Below are 19,698 nucleotides of genomic sequence, written 5' to 3'. Positions count from 1 at the left end.
AAAAGAAAACAATCTGGGGTTCTGTATATCATCACTTCGCTCTGCTGCCTCGGGGCTTAGAGGTCCCATGCAGCCGATCGACCCGGTCACGGCTTTTTTCTGTCCTGGCCCCACAGTGGTGGAATGAAAACCCACCGACATCAGGACAGCGGAGTCGCTGCCCATCTTTCGGTGCAGGCTGAAAACTCACCTCTTCAAGAAGTACTACCCTGAGCCTTCCACTTAGCACTTATTGTATTCGTATTAGTTTGTTTCTGCACTGTACTTTTGCTCTGGTTTATGCTCTTAGATGCTTGTTTAAAAAAGGAGATGTACTTATGACTTCTGGTGACTAGTAGTTCTCTTGAATACCTATGTTGAATACACTTATTGTAAGTCGCTTTGGATAAAAGCGTCTGCTAAATGACTGTGATGTAATGTAATGTAATGTAATGTAATCTCTGATTGAGGCTCGCGGCTAATGTAGCCGCTACAAGCATGACCCGAATGTCCAGCCCGTTCTCACCAAGTGGCGTATAAAGGACATAACAATTTGTTAGTTATTTTGCGTGCCATAACAACGCCTTTCATACTTTTTGTACGCCATGTACGGTAGTCTGTATTGACTGCAACGTAAACACATTCACCTAACTGTGATACGTTTCTGACAAGTAAAATGAGACAGAGACTGTTAAGGATGGGCGGAAGGCGAGGAGGATTGGTCATACAAACACAGAACTTGTCCCAAAGTGTTGTGGTTTTTATGTTGGGGACGGTTATGGCGTGTTTTGCGTATGTATGTTCAGTTTTTTTTTGAATACATATTTTACTTAGTTACTTCAACGTTAACCTCGTCACGTGTCACTCTCATTTCTTTCTAAAAAGCCATGCTGTACGTTATGTTTCCATGTTGCCTCCTCACCTCAGCACCTATAAGAATTGGTACACTTCTTCTCTAACACTTGATTACCACCCTCGTGTTTGCCTTCCCTAACACACCACTTTTATTTTTTGTTTTGACACTGATTAAATCCCCCAGCAAATCTAACTTGGCTTTATTGGAAAATGAATGTGTGGGGATGAAAACATTGTTCACAAAATGCTCCATAATTACAGCGTTGGTTCAATACAGCAGGCTACTGAGTGGGCTTTTTGCCACACTAACTGAGCTACAAATGCCTCTAAGCTTTGTGTCAAGCTCTGGACACTCCCTCTGGAAATTTCCAACACTTATTTTTGTCATTTACATTTTACTTCCATCTAAACACGAGACTGTGTGTGAAAGGTCGGCTCAGAGATGTCAGTTGTGTTGGAGCTTTTTTTGCGCTTTGCTTGAAAAAACATTAATGCATTGAATAAAGTGTGTAGATGCCGTGATTTTGTCTACTGTCAGTTCAACATCTTTCATTCAGTTTGACTGCTGAACCAGATTGTGAGGAGAAGTATATATTGTACCACTCTGCACTTAAGTCAAGGCGTTCAGCATAACCATAAAAAAAATGTAATAAAAATATTAAATCAATGCATTTTACTTCTACTGGATATGGTTTTTATAACTATTAAAAACACAAAGTGCAATGTACTTATGAAAATTGCCTCACATGCTCTTTATTTCCAGGAGAAACTAAGCTAACCATTGCAATCACAGCTCATCAACCATAAAAGCCAGGTTGATTCCTATTTAGATGGAACATTGCTGGACATGTAGAATTGGCTTGTATAACACATTTGCAAAATCCTCCACATAGACTCTTAACTTGCATCCTGTCGGTTGATACAATTGGCCATGTGGATATGTATTGCAAGCTGTAATATAGAACTTTTATCCACAAATTATAATATAAAGCATTTTATTCATCAGTCTATTTGTCCATCTGACCCTGTGTTTCAGTGATATTTAAGCATTTTGGGGTCATGCTGTGTGGGCAGTTGTGAACCGGCTACAGCCTGCTGGGGAGGTGGACGGGGTCAAACAAACACAGCACTTTCGACCAAGAGGCTGGTGTTTGTATGTAGGGAAATTGAGATATTGTGAATACGTTAGCGATGTTTGTGACGGGTTTTCTGTACTTTTCTGTACACTTTCCAAGTTTCTCTTCTCACGTAGTAATTTTAAGCTCAACCATGATGTTTTTCCTAAACCTAACTAAGTGGTTTTATTGCCTAGACCTAAGCAAGTGTTTTTGTTTGAATTCGCAACGTTAACCACATGTTTACTGCGACCATGTGCTGGATGACCCAGTGCGTTAGAATGGGACGAGTTGGCATCAGTACGTGTTGGTTGGCCTTTAGCTAATACTGTTATCACCATTGTGGGTTTTACTCAGTGTAAGTTTAGGAACATATGAATGGTTGAAATAGTTAAACCATTTTGGAATGAAATGTGTATGTATCATTGCATTTGTCTTTGTGTTTGGTTTATGGGAGCAGCTGACATATTACAAAGAGTGAGATAGTCCACACAGGACGGGCGTGAGGGGAGGTGGATGGGTCAAACGTACACAGGATTTTCATCAAGGAGACCGCTGTTTGTGTCCCATGTCACACTTGATAATCAGGTGACTTGTTTGTGAGCTGTTAGTCAGTCTAGGTCAGGTCAACCACACTCTTTTCGGCTAACCGGGGAAGTGGTTTTGTTGCCTAAACCGAACTTCCTGTGAAGATGGAAGTTTCGTCTGAAAAGACACTATCCGTGTAACAAGTGGAAACGAACACGTCGCCCCGATGCTTCCAAAACGGACACTAGGCGTCATAGTTTAAAATGTAGGGCCGCTCACCAAGCGTTGTTTTTTGACAAGTTATGAATGAGAATGCATTAGAACCAAAAGTCTAGCATTTTCCACAATTTTTGTACTGGCCAGCACACCGCTGCAACATGGCGGGCGGCAGAGGCGCTTCTCATGAGCAGAATATCTTCTGTATATCTATGACTGCAAACGTCAGCAAACCAGCCTGTTGACTGTTGTTAGCCGACCTGAGCAGGCCGGAAACATCCTCATCTGGCTTTTGTTACAGAGGACATTTGACAGGAAAAGCACAGGTATACGACTATGAGCACTGAATGGAATAATATCCGGGCCCTGAAACTGGAACCCCTAATTGGAATGGAATTAGTCCTTGTGATTTTCTGAATTATATCTTGAGTTAATTAACACTGCCTCCTTTGTCTTTTGGTTAATTGTATAGTGCAGTCTCAGGTGTCTCCATAGAGGCCTTGAATTATGCAACTCTTTAACTCTGCCTTGTCTATTTTCTTTCATGACACAATCTTATTATAGCCTCTATAACAAACACATTGTCTATGTATTAACAATGTTTACTGTAACCTTCAGGCCAATCCTCCCCCACAGAAAACAGCTAACAAATAGGCAGTGCCAGACTGAATAATGGCGTGATAGCAAAAATGGAAATTCACAACAATATTAGATGCTGCTTACCTCCTTCTCAGAATGCATGATGTTTCAAGGACAACTCCAGGTGGGTGACTGAGGCTAATTGGAAATGAGACATTCTGAAGCTCAGAACACTATAAGAGATTTTATGATTTGAAATGAAGGGACAACCAACACAGTTTTTTTCTTTCACACATTTAAGGCCGATCCTCGCTTCAGTTGATGGTCTAGCTACACAGTATGACAAACAATCAACCCCTGACCAACCTCGGAGCTGTGCTTTTGACCAGCAACTCGTTTTGTGTGCTGACTGAGAAAAAAAAAAGTATGAAATAAAGATGTGGGTGAAGCTGTGGCCGTGAAAACCTGAGAGCAATTTAAGCCTTTTCAAGAGCGAACTTGAATTGAGCAACACTGCAGTTTTGACAGTTTTTGCCCCAAGACTTCTACTGTATGTTCTGCCTGTGCTTGTGATTGGTAAGCACTGCACAACAAATGATGCTCACTGTTTGTACGGATCAATCTAACCACTATCTCAATTGTGTCATTGCAGTATGGTCATTGTAAGTCTCAGCTCTCATTGGCTATTGCTGGTGTCCATCTGAAATGTACTTGATGACTGGTTTGCATCATTAGGTAACTTTGAAGCTGCTCAGATCAATATCTATGTTTTAACAATGAGTCAGTTGACTTTGTATAATCTTAGCGAGGATCCTCGCCGTTGTGAAGCTATAGAGGATTTATCATCTGACTGTTAGTTCCCCTCAGGTGCATGGAGCATTTTAGCTATTGTCACGAAGCACTAATTGAGGTTTTATATTGTTATTGTTACCAATAAAAAAATGTAAAAAATCACGCACATCCCCCCATTTTTAAGGAAGTCTAATAATAAAGTGCTTGAGTACACCTTTAATGCCAACCGGACCCAGCTTTGCATTATACCTGGATTTACCTTTTGCGACATTTTTTGAAAATAACCTCAATGGGTGAAAACACAAAGTCAAATCGATCAATACATATACTATGTGTTTCACAGCCCTGGCGGTCGGTTGATGCTGCTCACGGCGCTGTAATGTCCCACTGGCAGAACAGTGGGTGGTAAAAGTTCAAAACCTCCATCAGCTTCTGAGCCTTTTCATCCTCTCATCATTACCAGGGAAGAGATGTTGTATGTAGCTACAACATAAAAGGTCTGCACAAACACTGCTGGCGTAGCGACCGCAGTCAACTCACCAAACTTTACTTTCCTGCATTCCTACAACCCCAGGCATTTGCGTCTCTTCATCCCACCCACACTACTCCCTGAAAACAGGTGCACGCACAATTGTGTTGAAATGCCCAATGCTTGCATAATTGAGGCCATCCTTTCTCACTGTGCATTTTAATAGGTGTGAGAAACGAGCGGCCAAAACATTACACTGACACTTTACATTACCTTAAATTCATGCAAAATACAGCATATGTTGAGTTCTGCGTGTCAGTTCAGGTTTGTCAAGAGATAATCTTTGCAGGCTCGTCTAAATGAAAATCCATTGGGTGTGGAGGAAAGCACAATCCACTGGGATTGTTTTGCCTCATGGTTTATTAAAGTGAAGCCACCTTAACAGGAAAAAAACAGACAGTGTTTATGCTAAAATACCAGCCCATCCGTTCTATGCAAAGACTATTCATCCGTAATGAGGGAACACAGAGGCTAGCTGCGCCGCTGCCCTGATGAATTATGAAACAGCCGAGACCTTTGATTGACCTGCGACTTATATCCTCTGAGCTGCTTGTATACAGAACATACTGTGGATAATAAAACCACTGCAAAAGGCCTGCCTTAAGCAGTGCATGATAAAATGTGCTACTGCAGCAGCTATGGCATCCGCTTGCTCAAAAGCTTCCTCTGCAAGCCTTCATTTACCTTTCCGCTCATATTAAATCACTCCAAATGTTACACGGACACCAAAACAACTGCAGCAGTGGACTTCTGTTAGGTTGCCCTCAGCTGTGTGCATTCAAGGGAGAAGACACAAAGCACAGTACTCTCTGCAGGGCACCAAATCTGTGACATTGTGCAGGGCATACTCACTTATCTGCCTTTTTATTAATAGAACAGGCTAATATTCAAGTCAAATATATTTTTTTAAATGTTAGTAAAAATGTATAATTTTGCAAGCCTGCCATCATAGTGAGAGGCAAACCACAATGCTCTTTTAAATTTGGCTTTATTGAGGACATTTATAGTGTTTCACCCGGTCCACACAAAAAAATGTTTGAAGAATTCTAAAAGAGAATTTGAGACGGAGAGTGAATGTGGGTAGTGCGTTTAGGCGAACACAGGGAATGCTGTGCGGCCAAAAGTTGAAACAGAATCAACTTTTGGAGAGACGCAACCCAACGTCACACTGCGATGGCCAATCATGTAACCGGCGATCAGACCAGAAGACGCCCACTGGAAGAAGAGCCCTGTTTACCATGTAGCATTGTAGCATCCCGCTGTTTACCGAGCATCCAAACCTACTGGATTTGGGGGGGGGGGGGGTTAAAGTTCACAACGTGACGTCAAACAAATGGGCTATTTAAGCGACACTTGCACACCACAGGCATAACCCTGGGCTAATTGCCGCAACACCTGATTTTATGTGAATGCAGCCATTGTTAGTCCATCCAAGCGTACTGATGCGTTAGGGTTAGGAAAAACTTCATAGTTTGGATTAAGATAAGTACGTAAGTAAAATACGTAAGCATGTCACAAACGTAACTTCACACTTACTCAACAACACTTTGGGACACAAACTCTGGTCTCCTGGGTGAAAGTCCTGGGTTTGCTTGCTAGCTCCCAATTTCTGAGTAGAATAGAAGCATAAACAACGGGATGGTCGTCCCAAACCTCCTTAACAAAGCTAAGGCAACATGTGCTGCTAAATAACAGAATCCAGAGGATATAAAGTGGTATGTTTAATTGTCATAACTGTTTGAATGTATTGTTTACTTCTACAAAAGTGTCATATGCGTAACAGTAGGTTTTACCATTATCTTATGTTAATTAGGTTAAGGATGCAGTATAAACTGACAGTCGTATCGTATCGTATTGCATCTTATTCACAGAAGTTACACCTAGAAACCGTTTCCACAAATATGTTCAAAAAAAAGTTTCATCCTCTTTTATTAAAAGGAAATGGAAAATTATGCAAAAATAGCTGCAGCATCATAATATTTTACACTTCTGTTCACAGGAGAATTCAAATGCCTGTTCAGCTTTTATGTTGATATGAGAAAGTTGCAGGCTAGTAAGTACGATCAAATTGATATAAACCTTGAAGCGTGGAAAAGAATAAATTGATCTCTCCCTGCCGGTGTAATTGAGTGTTTGTTGTGATGTGTGTTTGCCTGATGACGATCACCGGCTGGAGCTATGCGCTTTCCACCTTTATAGTTTCCAGCTATATTACTGATGACACGGATGACATGAAATGCAGCAAAATGAATATGGGTAAATTAACTAGTTATATAACATGTAATATAAGCACTTTATGAGTGAGCCGTTAATGTAAGCACAGACGAAGTTATTCGATTTGAAGGGCATGTGGACCACTATATCACTGACACCAATATATCAACCTCCCCCAACAGTTTAAAAATTCACATTGAATTATTACAGCCTGGCAAATGAAGCAAGCGTACAATATGTCCCACACTAACATCCTCCAAGAAATAAATATCTCCCGGACACAAGTTAAAAGCCCCGAGGCTACAAAATCAATATTTCATAGGCAGGAGGTGATAAAGAGTCTTGATCCAGCTCCTGCTGTCTTTGAAGCAGCCAGAAGTCCAGCAGCAAGCAGCAGGATGGCGCGATGCCATCTGAAGCTATACAGCCAAGTGGATTTGGGCCACTGCACAAATTTAACAGGTATAGGAAAGAGTTGGCTGCGCTTCGCCCTGCAGTGTGTTGATAAGTTTGGAAATAAAAGCCTGGGTGACCATCACAGGGTGTATGTGGAGCTATTTATCCACCGACTAGCAAACTGTGGCCCTGTCACTTTGGAATGACCCTGTGGTGAATCGAAGGCCAGAGGATAAAAGTATCTGCACAGGCTGGGTCATTGCATTACCGCTCGGCCATTCCAACTGCCAAGGCTCAGGACTCATTTACTGGAGACCTGATCGATACCAGGACCACGAGATCAAACTTCAGATCCAAAGGTGATTGAGACCAAAAATCAAGTTCTTGTATGTTGTGTACGTAGTAGTAACTTAATGTAGTAGTTTTTATACCTGGTGTTTTCCTGTTATATGTACTTCTAGTCGAGGCTGGGTTAACAGGAGTCCAGTTGTTGATAGCAAACCCACGGTGGGTTTTGATTTATGGGATTTCCACCAATTGATAGCACCACTGCAATGCAGCATGCCTTTTGTTCACGATCAGGCTGCATTAATTATATTCCCCGCAGCAGCAGCGTTTACATTCTTTAATTTGTTTTGAGGGACAGTGGGCTGCACACATGCTGACAGAACTGGAGTTATATCCATGCCACTTAACATGTTATGTTATTTCCCCATGTCTCACTACTGAGTGGGAGACGACCAGATGATCGCTTTGTGTACATTCAATCAGAGCAGAGAACTCATTCAGACTCGTCAGTCCCCAAACTGACCTCGACAAACAGACAATGTCATTTAATTCATTTTTCCCTCTGACGATCTTATTGTATTTGATTAATATTTCATGAATTGTTTTTAGTGTTTAGTAGATTGTTTTGTATTGCATTTAGATCCATATGTGTTGGCCTGAGGTTGCACCAAATGTAAAACATTTAGACAGATAGAAAAAAAGACGTGGGGTCAATAGGGGCCCCACAGCCCAGGAGTACTTTAATTAAGTGAGACATGAAAGAAAAGTCACAAAAAAATCAACATCCATTTGTGAAACTGATTTCTTTCCCCCTTTAATCATCTAATGACCCTCTGGATTTTTCTTGGAAACTCCCTGGGGGGGGGGGGGGGTGTCAACCCCTGCAATGGTAACCGCCGGCCAAAATAAATAAGCTTTTAAATAACCACAAGCTGGCACAGAAAACCTGGAGCCACATACTGTTCTTCAATAGGAGCACTGTCTGTTTCTGGCTCTGGACCAGATGTATATGAAGATATCACATGTCACATGCTGTGTGCTCTGTCCTTGATGGCTGTTGCAGAAATGGGGGGTGGGGTCCCCATTGGTCATCTATGTCCCGGTGCCCCCTAGTAGGTTAGTCTGGTCCTGCTGCTGCGATTTTTTGGGTGTGTGTGTGTTCGTACTGTTTGTTTCGTGATCCTGTGAATTTCCCCACTGCGGGACTAATAAAGGATTATCTTATCTTATCTTCACTCTTGCTACTTGTTGTCATGTTTTTTGCAGCATGACAGCAATGCCATATCGTTTCCCTACATTATTTTTGCATATCCACATATGAAAAGACAATAAGCTTGAACTTAAGACCAAAACAAATCAAATCCCAGCTAAGACAGTAGATCAAAAATAGACAATGAGTAGAAATTAGTGCCTACCAATAAACAAAAACATTTTATTACTGCTACTTTGGACATTAAAACAAGCTACCTGCTAATACCTGATACCTGCTAACTAAACATTAATTTCAGCAGACCCCATGGATGAGGTCAGAGGTCAGCACTGCTGGAACTGGAAAAAGGGATTCAGCAGTGTAGCCTACTCTGCTAAATTTATGAATGAATGAAAATGTAGAGCAGAAGAGGGTCTGTTTGGAAGAAGCCCCAAATACACACAATGTTGAGGAAGAGACAGCGTGGCGACCCAACTGTTTGTCTCGTCATTCTCTGATCCATACAAAACCGCAGATGTGCAAAAGGGTTTGTTTTTGTTGAACGCACTGGCGGTGAGATCCACCTCCTCGCCACATGGAGGCGCCGCAATCCCGCATTCCTGCGACCCAATTGCTTGTTTGACAGTAAACCAAAAAAAAAAAAAAGTAGCGGAGCCGTTACAGCAAAAGTGGGGGCTCCTTTTTTGAACGCTTTTGCTCGACATCAGATGCTCCCTGTGCGGGCTGAGGAGGGGAGCAGGCAGCCGGCGCTTCTGCAAAGAGGGGGGGGATTTCTGCGGTGAGCGGAGCCGAGCGCGCAACTTCTCTCCAGTCCCGCTGTCGCTGCGCAGCTGCCGGAGTTTCCTTTAGGATTTCCTCCTTGTGACAAAAGCGAGCTGGACTTTACTTCATCTGCCAACATGTATTCAGCAGCACTGCTACTGATGCTGGCCGTCAGGATCTACGCAGACAGCATGGAGGGGCCAACAGGTAAAAAAAAAAGAAAAAAGAAAAGCAAGGAAAAACAAACGTTTGGGTTGGGCGAGACGCGCAGCGCTCACCTGGAAAATCCCCTTTCGCTGTTGTTAAAGTTGATCGTTGCGGTTTTAAAGTCGCTCTTTCTCTCACAGTCCGGACATTGTATGCTGAAGTCACTGTTGCAATTTTGCTCTGCAACTTCAAAAGTTGTCTCGGACTGTGTGTGTGTGTGTGTGTGTGTGTGTGTGTGTTCAGCGGTTAAAAAACATCCAAAGCCTGACTGCAAATCAGTAGCGTGAACTTTCTCCTTTTTGGAACATGCAACGTTAATAACCCAGAGGGCATGAAATAGGGGATTTTCTGCAACCTTTTAGAGTGAAATCACATCATCTTTTCATTACACGACTCAGTGGTATTTTCTGATTACTGTAATTTGTAAGGACATTCCCTCTCGAGATTAAATCCAAGTTCGAAAATATTCTTAGAAATGAAAATGGGCTCATTATTTGCATCTCTCTCTCTCTCTCTCTCTCTCTCTCTCTCTCTCTCTCTCTCTCTCTCTCTCTCTCTCTGCCTCTCTGTCCTGTGGTGTTCAGCACCATGACGTTCACTGTTATGTTTGCATTGTGCAGGCTTCAATAGGTGGCAACACTACTCCCATCCTCCAGTGTGTCATGCCAGGGAATGTGAATCACATCCCAGTGATGAATTCATCCCTCCACTGGTCTTTATTTACCGCTGATGTCTGTGAAATGGGCCGCTAACTTGCCTGCGTGTGAGTGGTATTGATGGAACATGTTGCATAATTATGTTGCTGATGCAGGGGATGATTCGCTCGACTGGTTTCAGTGTGTAGAAAATCAGCCATCAGAGGCGTTTGGTGGGAACAAATTAGGAGGAGTGTGTGTGTTTTTTTTTTGCTGCAGCGAAGCAATACAGTGGAGATGAATTAGTAATGTCAGTGTTGTGCCCCAAATAAAAACACTCCAAATGTTCCCTGTGTGTCAGTCAGTCAGACAGAGATTTGAACAGAGCCTATCGGAGATATAGCAGTTCAAATCCTCTTAAGTTTTGCCTGTGGCGAGGTTAACATTTGAATGGTGGAAGATTTTCCGAGGCCTCCGAACCTTGACTTTTGAGGAATGCTGTGGAAGAAAATGCCTCAGGTCAAGTTGTCTCAAGACAGTTGGTTTATCTCAAGAATGCTTTGCAGCACATGTGAATGTTGCAGCCTCGATATAAATACTCTACATGGGTATCGGTGACACAGCCGCCTAGACCAGTTGCCGAAACAGACGAGCACTGAGCCACTCCCCGCTCTCCAGGATCAAGTTGGTTCTGTGGGCAAGATTCATCGTAGCGAGCCAACTGTCTTATGAGATTACACAGAACAGAGAAAACTGTCTCTTCACCATCTGGCAATCATTCAGTTTATGTGTTGGCAATTCATGCTGTTGTCATTGCATTGGACAAATGGTGGTCCACATAGGAAGCAATAGGTCAAGACCAACCTGGTCTCTCTTGGGCTGTGTATCGAACCTCAGTACCTCTTTTAGTACCGACTGAAATGTGTCCACCTTCTATCTTAAAAGTACAGAAACTTGGCATAGAATGGTCAGAATTGTAATGTCGTTCACTTAATCATTGACTTGATGCTTCCTGGTTGAAATCAAAATTGATTTAAAGTTCAAAGTTCTTGTATTGCTGCTTTTGTTCGGACATTTTAATACTAATTAAAGTACGGTATCATGTTGGCCCTATTAGGGCTACAACTAATGATTATTTTCATTATCAATTAATCACTTGATGATTTATTTTCAATGAATCAATTGATCTATAAAAGGTCAGAAAATTATGAAAAATGCCCATCGCTATTTCCCAAAGTCGAAGATGACTCATTCAAATGTCTTGTTTTGTCTCAACCAGCAGGCAAACACTCGAATATATTGAATTTACTGTCATAGAGGACTGAGGAAACCAGAAAATATTTACCTTTGAGAAGCTGGAACCAGAGACTTTTGAATCGAAAAATGACTCAAAATAGTTGCTGAGTAATTTCCTGTGCGTCGGTGCTGTAAGTGCGTCTAACTAGTAGTGAAAATGTCAACAACACCCAGGCCTCCCCGTGTCAGATCTGTAGTCTTTGCCATTGCTTCGGTATCCTGAGATACAGCAAAGCTTCGATATCGGTGCCAATACGACATCTTTGTTTCATGTTCTCCCTTGGTTTGAGGAATCTCAACTTTTTACCTTATTTGTTTAAATTCAAAGAAATATGCAATGCATCAGACATGTGCCTATAATATAGCTATATGTTAGTAAAGCTTGCTGGATTTTGAGCAGAGAACATATTTTATAAAAACAAGTTAACAAGCCCAAAGTGCTACATGTATTGGCTGCATTGCGGAGGGTTGCATCATTTGATGCATTTAAATTGATTTCAACCCGGTTGGACCAAAATGTGATAAAATGCTGATTTTTCTTCTTTTAAGATGAGGCATTAGTTGTGAACTTTCGACACGTGACACTTGTTGCTACTTGATACTCTGGACACATTTTGATTGATACTGTAAAAGCATGGAGGCTGCGAAACCTTCAGAGACTGAGCCTTGCAGTTTGTTGACGTCATGCGGCAGAATCTATGAAGTTTCAATGTCTCCATCGTCTTTAGGGATGCCAACAAGTTGTGTCGTGCAGCTTTGATGCTTAAAAAAAACTGTTGCACTTCGGTTGCATTCAGGCAAATGCTCCAGTATTAGTGGAGGGCCTGCGTGTGGCTGCTCTTGGAGCTCTTTCACCTCAGCTCCATAGTTTCACCTACAGAATGTGCAGTGGTTTAGGTTGAAAACTCCCGTGTTGGTTAAGTGCAACCGGCCCCTGTTAGCGGGGGCTATGGGGAACCAGAGCAAGAAGGTAATTTAATCTTAAAAACGAAACCACTTGAGCGAACCCCCAACACTGAGCGGCCCTGACACGCAGCTCCAAACACTCCGAGATTGGAGGTCGGAAGGAGGTTAGCTTGAAAAGACCATACTGGAATGGGCGCTGACACGAGAAGGTGGTCTTTCACGGGCTGCTGGGAGGATGTGGAAAGGGTTCTCGGTGTGTAGCGGCGTGGATCCGGCTCAGTGTTAATCCAACAGAAAATAGCCTGACACACACAGAGCTCTCCTGGGGCAAATGTGGCGGCTGTAAATGGAGAAAATGGAGCGTATGCTCGCACACAAAAGCCAATGATGAAATTTGGTTGTTCTGGAGGAAATAACATACGATTCTCTAATGGAACAATGGCATAATGGATACACGTTGTTCAAGAAAATGAGTACATCCTGTAATTAGAGTTCGGGATAATGAGACGGCACAAGGAACAAGGGTTGTTTCAACACCCATTTTATAAAGGAAGAGAAATCTCCGGAATCTATCACTTTACTTCCACATCTTTTTTCCAGACGGTTACAAGTCCTCAGAGCTGTGGGACCACAATCTAGAAGTGTCTTTTTGGCTGAATGGATGCAATTAAGCTGGAGATGGATGAACATTTGAAATAATTGACACATTTCACCCTTCCCCTTTCTGATGCAGCATTAGACGGGTTGCATACTGCAAACATGAGCTCGCTTTTCTTCAGTTAAAATGGACGGGTCAAGCATAACATGTGTGGACATATTAATTCAATCAGCCAGACGCTGGCTGCCAGTGAGAGCAAAGCAGCCCGGCTGAGGTGGAAGTCAGTAAGGCCTTTCCTTCCCCGCATTCCACCACTTTGATGGCTTTGGAGAATTTTTTAATTGCCTCTTCTGTTAGTCGCCAGTCGTTCGCCTCTGAGAGTTTTATTGGCAGTGTGGCTAAAGCAAACTTGTGGAGATGTTCGACAGAATTAACATTTTACTTTTCATCATCACAAGAGAAGACTCCATGGGAGTTCTGAGGCCTGTGAATAGCTGGAAGACTTGGCAAACTTCCATGACTTTTTATATAAACCTGCAGCGCGATTACTTCTATCTATCTAAAAATGATTTCCTCTTATCATCGAGGGAGGAGTTAGGGCTGCTGTTGTGCAACTGAAGTCAATTTCCTCCAAGGGAGTTAAGTTGGTGAAATGCAATGTCGCCTCCAACAGACCTTTGTGCCCGTCTAAGCCGAATTCCAGCTCCGTCTGCTCCATCTTTCTTTCACCGTCGTGTATCTTCAGCGGTCAACAGTATTGAGCAATAACACATTATCTGTTACAGTAGTGTGATTAGTTTTCCCCCCCCCCCCCCAAGGATTACGATTTGAGATTTGCTGTCACTGTGCCAAAAGTGGACAAATTGTTCGGGGACTCGCTAGTCTGATGCAGGAAGGCGGTTATGCCACGTTTACTTCATGAAGTTAAAACTGTAATTAGGAGCAACCAGTTTGTAAAAGCTGTCCACGTTATCGATAATTCCAAGGCGGGAATTTGTGTGGCAGCATCACTATAATAAGTGTCAACAGGCTGTCGGCAAAATGGCTGCAAAGCCACCATCGCTGGTAGTTACATATAATTAAAATGCGATACAAACACTCTTAAGTAAGCTATTATAGTCTATTTAAATGATGTGACAAGGCTAGTAGTTGACGTAACTACACGTGAGCACACTACTGAATAACTGGATGTTTTCTCGTTTTTTTCCCCCAACTCCACTAAAATAGTTTGAATGCAGCGTTTGCCTCCAAAAGAAGAGAAATACGGCTTATTTACATGCGGTGTTTCCTTGACTGTCGTGCTAACGTTAGCCGTTGGTGAATTGAATGGTTTGAAGTCGACCAAACGACATGTCGCTCAGTCACGGTGGAAGCGATGACACCGTCGCTGACCCATTATCGCCTTGTGCAATATGTTTTGTATGACATTAATCTACCAGCGCTGCTGCTGCTGGCGTGTGCCCGTCACCGCCGCGCGTTGTTAATGGAGCTGACAGAGCTGCCAGACTGGCTTGGCCTGGATCCACGAGGCGTCTTTGAGGGGACAACCAGAACTGGCTTTGCCTCTCCAGGTGTTAGAACTGTGTTGTTTTCCCACCCCATCAACAACAAATTATTATTGAGCAGATGGAGGAGTGTCAGCCGGCGCCACACAGCCTGTCAAGCTGAGCGCTAAACATGTTTTAATGTTTTTGCTCCTTTTGTTTTCAGACATCCTCTTGTTGGCGAACACCAATGTCGGTGTTCAATTTAGATTAACTTTAAATAAAGCTGCTGGGTTTGCGATTGCTGTCGCTCGCTCTTCCCTCAGTTACTCATTTCATTGCTTTTACAGCTTTATTCCAACAAGCTATATGTAATGATCTGCTGGATGAAGCGCTTCGTGAAATCAGTGAAACAGCTGATAGGAAGAAATTCCCATAGCATGAACGCATCAGCTGCACGAGAGTCAGCTGCTGGTGGAATTTGGATCGTGGAATTTGCTGTCGGTTGAAGGTATGCAGCGAGCTGCTAATTCTTTATTATAGAGTCCCAGAGGAAGGATCTAAACAAAAGCCAGTGATTTTAAAGCTCCAGATGATACTTATGATGATAAAACATTTATAGAAAAGCTCCAAGTGCCTGAGATGCCTCTCTGCACTCCTCCCACCCCTCTCTCCTTCGATCTAAGAGCTCACCGTCTGCCACGGATCATGTCTCAAATTGTCAAAAGAGCATTGAGAGTGTGAGGACGATACTTTGAAAGCGGCGGCATATAGCAGCTCACCCGATTGCGCTGAAGTAATTGCACTGACAACAATGTCTGTCCCTGAAAACTGAACTACATTTCATTGTCAGCAGAGCGTCTCTTAATTCCTCAACCGTCTTCTAGAAAGGAAATATCATCGAGCCAGGCAGTAACACTTATCTCGTCAAATGTGAGGGAATGCACCGCTAACGAATTCACCTTTTAAACACTTTACCGTTGGGTACCAGTTGGTGGGAGATGTGTCTTTTCTGTTAGTGTGGTGGTGTGTATTGATTTTCTTTAAGTGAGAACGTTGAAGCTGTCTCTGTTACAAGAACAAAGTATTTCTCAGCAGGTTTTTGGTTGTAGAGCATTTATACAAGAAAAGTGACAATATTAAGTGTACTCAAAAAAAGTCCGTATGCGTACTGAATGTGCTCCACTTTTCTGTGCTTTTGACGGACGCTGTCGTCTCACAATGGACTGCATGCAAAAGACAGATGTGCAGCTCAGAGCTGCAAAACATGAACAAGTTAATTCATTAAAGATCATCATAATAAATGACTTAATAATGGGAGTTCCAATGATATACTATGCGTTGTCATGAGATAATGTGTTGTTTCAATTACAAATGCTTCAAATCAAGGGGATGAGTGCAAAATTCAAGCTTCACACAGATATGTTGTTCAACATACAACCATTCGATTTCTCTCTTTTATTCTTAAGAATAACACCAAAGGAAAAATATCAAAAAGGAACGGGAAAAGATGGAGCTGTAGGTGCCACCCACTTGTAAAGAATCCCAAACCACTTTGGGTTCTATACTTTTTAGTACATTTAGTACTAACTGCAAAAACTTCTGCACTGTTTGTATGTATTTTGGATATCAGTCTGCACCCTCAGACTGAAATGTGACAGTAGCACAGAGTGCTGGATTTCATTTTAGATTTGAATGGCTGTTGTAAAAACATGTTTATTTTTCTCAATTCGAGGTATCCAAAAGGTGTGAAAATTGAAAGTCGGGTATTGCATCAGCACTATTATCAAAACATTTTCAAAATGAAACCAGACCTACTTACAGGAAGCAGACAAAGCAGGTTAAGAGAAAGTGGGTAGAGCAGGAACAGCAAATTAGAGTGCTTCATCAGAATTTAAGAAAGGAGAACGCACTCAGCGTCACATATTGATGATGGATAACACTGTGGAGTGTTTGAGGGAGGATTTTTTTTCCTTTCAAGGATAATTTACCCTGTGGTATCGAAATCATTGCTCTCGGCACACGGACGTGGCCAACTCGTTTGGAATTGGCAGGTGAGATTGATGGTGCAGACCTTGTTGGGTTTGAGCTGCCACTCTGTGCTCGTATGAACGGGGGGGGGGGGAATTTGGACCCGGAGATGAGATATGCAGGTGCGTGACTGTTCTGCAGCAATGGCCGCCTGTCCATTAAGTCAAGCCCTGCTCTCTGTCCGATTCGGTTGCCATTACCTCCCCAGATTTGTCACCGCCGCTGACAGCCAGCCGTGAATAATCTTTATGAATATTCCTCTATCGCTCTTGCCGCCTAAGCGACTGTGTCTTTACACTCTGAGGCTGAGCCAATTGTCCAAGCCTTTTTTTTTTTTTTTTTTTCCCGGCCGTGAAACCTTTAGTCGGACCTGTCACGACCGCTGACAGGTTGATGTGAGTTGTAACGCTGGCAGCAGAGAGGAAACTGTCGCTCGGTTATCGCCGCGGCGCGAGATGACCGAGCAGCGGATTCAGCAGACGGGGGTCAGAGTTCAGCCACAGGATGATTTTGCGGCGGCGCTGTCAGCAAGTGTCCCTTTGGATTGAGATGACATCTCGGGCCAAGCTGCGTGGAATGGCATTGCTCTTGCTTGCTTTCCTCTCTGCTGCTTCTGGGAGGAGAAAAATAACTGCATGACGCCAAAAGCTATTTCTCTTCAGCTCTGCTTCCTCCACGCTTTATCTCCCAGAGTTCCCCCCTCGGGCTCACGTGTTTAGTCCCCCGTATCATTAATGTAGAGACTACGGTGCTGATAAACTCGAGTGAGATTAACTGCCAAACTATAAACTCACCCCTCCTTGTATCTTACCCTTCATTTTCAAAAAAAGAAAATCAGTGATATGGAGCAAGACCCGGGGTGTGCGGGTCCCAGGGTGGCTGTAGATATTACACTTTAAAAAGTAGGCGTTTAAAGTTATCAAACCTGTGGGCCTCCGAGTGTCCCTGTGGCGCACAAGAGATATTAAAAGTTGAAGAGAGAACTTGCGAGAGGGAGAAAAAAAAAAAAAAGTCGAATTATTAAATAAATAAAATGACGTGTCCCTCAGCGGAGTGGACAAGGGCACCGCGGCATCGCCTGCTCACCCCTGTCAAGGTTAGCAGTGACCCTCCTGTGCACAGCAGGGGAGGTTATGCAGCATGAGCAGCAACACCTGTGTGTCTGCTGGCACTGCGGGACGTCTTCATCAGCGGCCTCTTCACTTCCTCCTCCCGTAAGTAAATTTGGATCAATGCCAGTTTTGTGGCTCTATTTTGCCCTTTTCCGGAGCGTCTTACTTTGTAATGATATACATGAAGTGTCAGAGCTCCAGAGCGCAAGCTTAGGGGGTGATGAGCAATACTCTCCCCTCCACCTGCAGCTACTCCAGAGGGGCTTCTGAGCTCCTAACCCCCCAGCCTTTCCTGTGCAGCTGCAGATCGTGTGACAAAAACCATCATGAGCCCCTTTTTCGAACCGCAGGAGGAACTCTTGGGTTTGAGCCGCAGGGATCAGTGTGTACATAACGTTTCTGGAACATTTTTTAGGGACAATTTAACCCTCAAAAAGTCCCTGGTCTGGGCCTTTCTCTTTTTTGATGACATTCAAAGTAAAGTTGTCTTCCTGACTTATTTTAAGGAAAGACTGAAGGAAAAAGAGAGCGAGACGTCATGTGAGCGAGCTAAGAGGGCGAGCGGTAAAAGAGACAGCTCGGCGGTTTTGTGAATGCGAGAAAAGAAAAGTCATTTTCAGATTTTTTTTTCACGGCGGTTTCGTTCCAAAGCACAAATAAATATCGAGAACTCAACTGATGATTTCTGTGAAGAGCGACTGTCTACGTTTCATAGTCCTCTGCATTTCATTCAATGCATCCAACGTGCATCAGTAAATACTATGCAGCAGTATGTGCCGTCGCAGGGGGACAAAAACGTTTATCTTTTTTTTTAGATGAAACGGGCAGGCGCTCTGAACTGCAGGCTGCAGAGTGTACCTCTGTGACCACCAGCAGCCCTCGTCGGTCTCCAGGCCTTCAGAGCGCTAATGGAAACGAAGACAACAGTGGAGTAAAGGGACCTTTTTAGTTCCAGCAAAAGTAGTCCCGGGACTAAAATCACCAGAAACTCTTATGCTCTAACGCTATTATAGAGAGTGACGACAGGGGCAATGGCCCAATGATTTAAGAGATCCGTTGGGATTGAAAAGAACTGTGTGGATTTGCAGTAGGATGTGTAAGAAAAGCTGCTCGGTAAATAGGTGTGAAAGTGAAATTTCTTAACACTTCCCATTGTACGGCATTCACGCTGGGAATCGCACCTTTAACCCTGGCAGTGTTAATGCCTCGCATCCCCATCCTCTGCTTCTTTTACTTGGCGAGCACATTTGGATCGTTAGTTCCATCTCTTTCTTCTTCCTACCTGCCCCCTTGACTCCCATGCGGAGGGGTTACCTTGGCCGGGATTCAGACGATGGTGGTATTTTGGCACTTCTAAGATGCAACAGCACCTGGTTCAGCATCTGCTGCATTTCCCTTCCAAAAGGCAAGTGCATTAGCAGCAAGTACCCCCCCCACCCCCTCGTGGCCTTTGAACTGGGACAGATAAACGCAAAGGATAACATTCATGAGCACGGAGCTGACGGATCATGCCCCGCATGGGAATGAGCGAGCTGTCTTTGCATTCACAGAGGAAGTGCTTCAGCCAAGCCAAGGATGATTGGAGGCATATACCTCTGAAATCCTCATTCTGTTTTATGCGATGTTCCGCCGCCGGTGCCCGAAGCGTGATGCTGTGTTTTTTTTTTTTTTATGAGCTCGCTGTTAGAGGAGGCCTTGAATCATTGATTCAATAAGCAAGACCCCCGAGTGTAGGCGCAGCGTCTTAGGTGGAGGTGGAGAAAGAGAGGCAGAGAGTGAAGTGTGTGTGGAGTACAGGAAGGGGGGAGTTATTGACTTCATCTGTTGGGAAACAGCGTGTAAATCAGCTGGTGGTTGGCTTTGTGGCCGGTGCGGCGACGGACAGTATCCCCTTTCATCTTCCCTCCGCCGTCTGATATAGTAGGCCGGCCCGAGGTATGCGACTCGTGGGGGGGGGGGGGGGGGG

At 43.5% G+C, this 19,698-nt stretch overlaps 1 protein-coding gene across 1 annotated transcript in view; it reads left to right on the top strand.

Annotated features, from left to right (window-relative positions):
* The first annotated feature begins 9,374 nt into the window (after window positions 1–9,374).
* ptprua (protein tyrosine phosphatase receptor type Ua) overlaps window positions 9,375–19,698 on the top strand; it is a 159,130-nt gene continuing 148,806 nt past the window's right edge. Inside the window, exon 1 of the mRNA XM_031854238.1 lies at window positions 9,375–9,670. Coding sequence (XP_031710098.1) covers window positions 9,601–9,670 — 70 coding nt within the window. The 5' untranslated portion in view covers window positions 9,375–9,600. The remainder of the gene's footprint in view (window positions 9,671–19,698) is intronic.

The sequence above is a fragment of the Anarrhichthys ocellatus genome, unplaced genomic scaffold (genome assembly GCF_004355925.1).
Source record: "Anarrhichthys ocellatus isolate YVR2014 unplaced genomic scaffold, GSC_Weel_1.0 scaffold14, whole genome shotgun sequence".
Classification (NCBI taxonomy): Eukaryota; Metazoa; Chordata; class Actinopteri; order Perciformes; family Anarhichadidae; genus Anarrhichthys; species Anarrhichthys ocellatus.
Note: the sequence above shows the minus strand (reverse complement) of the source record. Positions and strands in the feature narration are given on the sequence as shown.